General features: G+C 53.9%; 1 protein-coding gene across 1 annotated transcript; it reads right to left on the bottom strand.

The window, feature by feature from the left end:
* Positions 1 to 1955: 1955 nt before the first annotated feature.
* On the bottom strand, positions 1956 to 2192 carry CHC_T00001412001 (hypothetical protein). The gene has a single exon (XM_005711795.1). It carries the CDS (start codon positions 2190 to 2192, stop codon positions 1956 to 1958), a length of 237 nt encoding a protein of 78 aa, XP_005711852.1.
* Positions 2193 to 2470: the final 278 nt, after the last annotated feature.

A 2470-nucleotide genomic window follows, 5' to 3' on the forward strand; every position in this document is an offset into this window, starting at 1 on the left:
GGGAATAGGAAGGAGAAGGGTGGCAGAGAGTTTCCTTTTTTTATATACTCACGAGAAGCGAGGCAGGACGGTGCGTGGGCGAAGGGGTGTGGGGGGGATACGGAATTATGGATGAGGGTTTTTTTAATATAAGATTGTTTTGGTTTCGCGCCGTATGAGGTAGAATGTTTGTAGGTTTTACTGTTGGACCTTGTTGAATTTTACGGACAAGCTGACGAAGGGTAAAAGATGGTACTGATGTGAGGGGAACAACGAGGAGGTGAGGTGGAAGAGAAAAAGAGTGAGTGAGGGTACTCTCCAATTAATGGAGTTGAACGCGAGGTTACGGTTCTGCAGACTGCCCAATACAGGACATATTTATTAAAGTGGGCATCGGAGGGGCATGAAAGCAAAATGGAGTGAGGGAGACGAAAGACGTAATGCATTACGTAAAAGATACGTAATAGGTGTATCACAGGTGTATTTTATGTACAGGAAAAAGGGAGCAATAAATAACGGTTCGTGCACTCCGGATGTACTAAAGGTAAATAGTAGGGAGTCGCCGAGAAGCGGCAACGGATGGCGCGATGGCGAGAGCGGGCGTGTGAGGTTGCGACACGTCGAGCGAGTCGTGCACTGACACTGCAGCGTTTGCCAGTGCGTCCTGCTGGCCTGCGGGCAGCGAAAAAGTCGTCTTTTAACTTGTGTAAATGAGGCGGCCCGCCATCTTTTTCATACGTCGCTTCTTTTTTTGATGGTGATGTCATGAATATATCATGCGACCGGCACAACAGCAAGCATGGCACAACGCAACCCCCGTTGCTTCGCGCGCTCGTGTCGCCATGCAGTACGAAATGCTGCGATCTCTGCGTTTGCGGGACGAAACCCTTGGCCACAGCGAGAAGAAGCGTGGCAGCGGGGGGCTGGGGCTGGGGACAGGGGGGTGAACGAGGTGAGCAATAAACGTGATCGAGAGTTGGTTCCTCCCCTGTGTGAGGGGGCGAGCTGCCCCGGGTCACACAACTTTATGTCATCCAGTCCGAGACTGGTGGGCGCGATACCCCGCCGCCGTCGAGTGTAGATTACTAATTAATAGTTAAATCTACGATGGTGCGCATACAAAATTCTCCCTTTGGTCCGACTACATTCGTCGCCCAATGCCAGCCGTCCAAGTATGGACGGCGGCGGTCCGGAGCGTTCTTATTGGACGAAATGGCTTTCGCCACCTCATGGCCAAAGGCCCTATGATATGCCTATCTTGGCAGGGGGGACAGGGGGGGAGGGGGGGCACGTGCCGCACCAATACCGGTTTTGTTGTCGGAGCCGGAGGGGGCCGGGGGCGGGGTCGCGCGAGCGGTGTGCTGGGTGTGTTTCCAATATTAGATGCGGGGTGGGTGGAGCGGCCCGCCACGTCAGGAGGGAGGGGGGGAGCGCAGCTGGCGGGGCGCGCGCAGCGGGTGCGCGAATGAGAGCCGACGCGTGCCTGCGGTGGCAACGCGGAGGGCGCGCGCTGGAGCGGCCGCCAGTGTGCTGGAAAGGCCGCTTCAACGGCGGCGCGTGGGTTTCCAATGCAACACGCGGTGAGGCATGTCGTGGTGAGAATGCCGTGTTACCGGATTACTGCGACTTGTTTAATCCGATTCTTGTGCTCGCTCGCGGGACTGCATCGTTGCGTTATTTATATCGCAGTTCAGTCACATAAAAATATCGCCCTTCTACACGACTACACACTGATGACAGCAATTAACCTGAGCCAACCTAATTCTGAGGCCCCTTTTTCAGGTCTATAACCATACATATTTAACATGGTCCGGATTAATTGTGAACCCAGATTAATATATGGTCAAATCAGATATAACATGGTCCAGTTTATTTGTGAACCACTGGATTAACCTTGATTTCTAACATTGCTGACAAGTATTCAAGAAATTACGGCTCTACTTCTTGCCCATTGAAATGGACACGATGCTTGGATATTATTGTCTGCAGCTCAGAAAAGAGCTGCTTCTCCGCCCAAAGACCATATCGAGGCGGCGACATGCGTTCTCGCCCTTTTTGAACTCTAAAGGCGACTTATCATAAGACTGTTTCCTCCAGGTCAAAACCAATAATAACCTGGTCCAGTTTATTTCTGAACCCAGGTTAATATATAGACCAAGGTTAATTGCTGTGATCAGGTGTACCTCGCCACCCGCGTCACCCGCGCTCGACATCCGTCACCCGCGCTCGACATCCGTCACCCGCGCTCGACATCCTCTCCCTGGTCCAACCCCCCCCCCCCCCCCCCACCAATACATTCCCTCGCGAGGCCCCCCCTCCCCCCCACAAACAACTACTGAACCACCGCCTCCCTCACCGCCAATCTCTCCATCCCCACCAGCCGCTCCAGCCTCCCAAACCCCTTCCCTTCGAAACCATCCAAACCCGCCACTACCACGGCCGCCACGGAAATTACAGCCCTCTTCTGCCTGCCCGCTGTCGTCCTAAACCC

This window comes from Chondrus crispus, genomic scaffold (genome assembly GCF_000350225.1).
Source record: "Chondrus crispus Stackhouse genomic scaffold, scaffold_1, whole genome shotgun sequence".
In the NCBI taxonomy this organism is placed as follows: domain Eukaryota; phylum Rhodophyta; class Florideophyceae; order Gigartinales; family Gigartinaceae; genus Chondrus; species Chondrus crispus.

Coding starts and splice junctions, on each gene's coding strand:
- CHC_T00001412001 (XM_005711795.1), bottom strand. CDS start 2,192: ATGTCGAGCGCGGGTGACGCGGGTGGCGAGGTACACCTGATCACAGCA.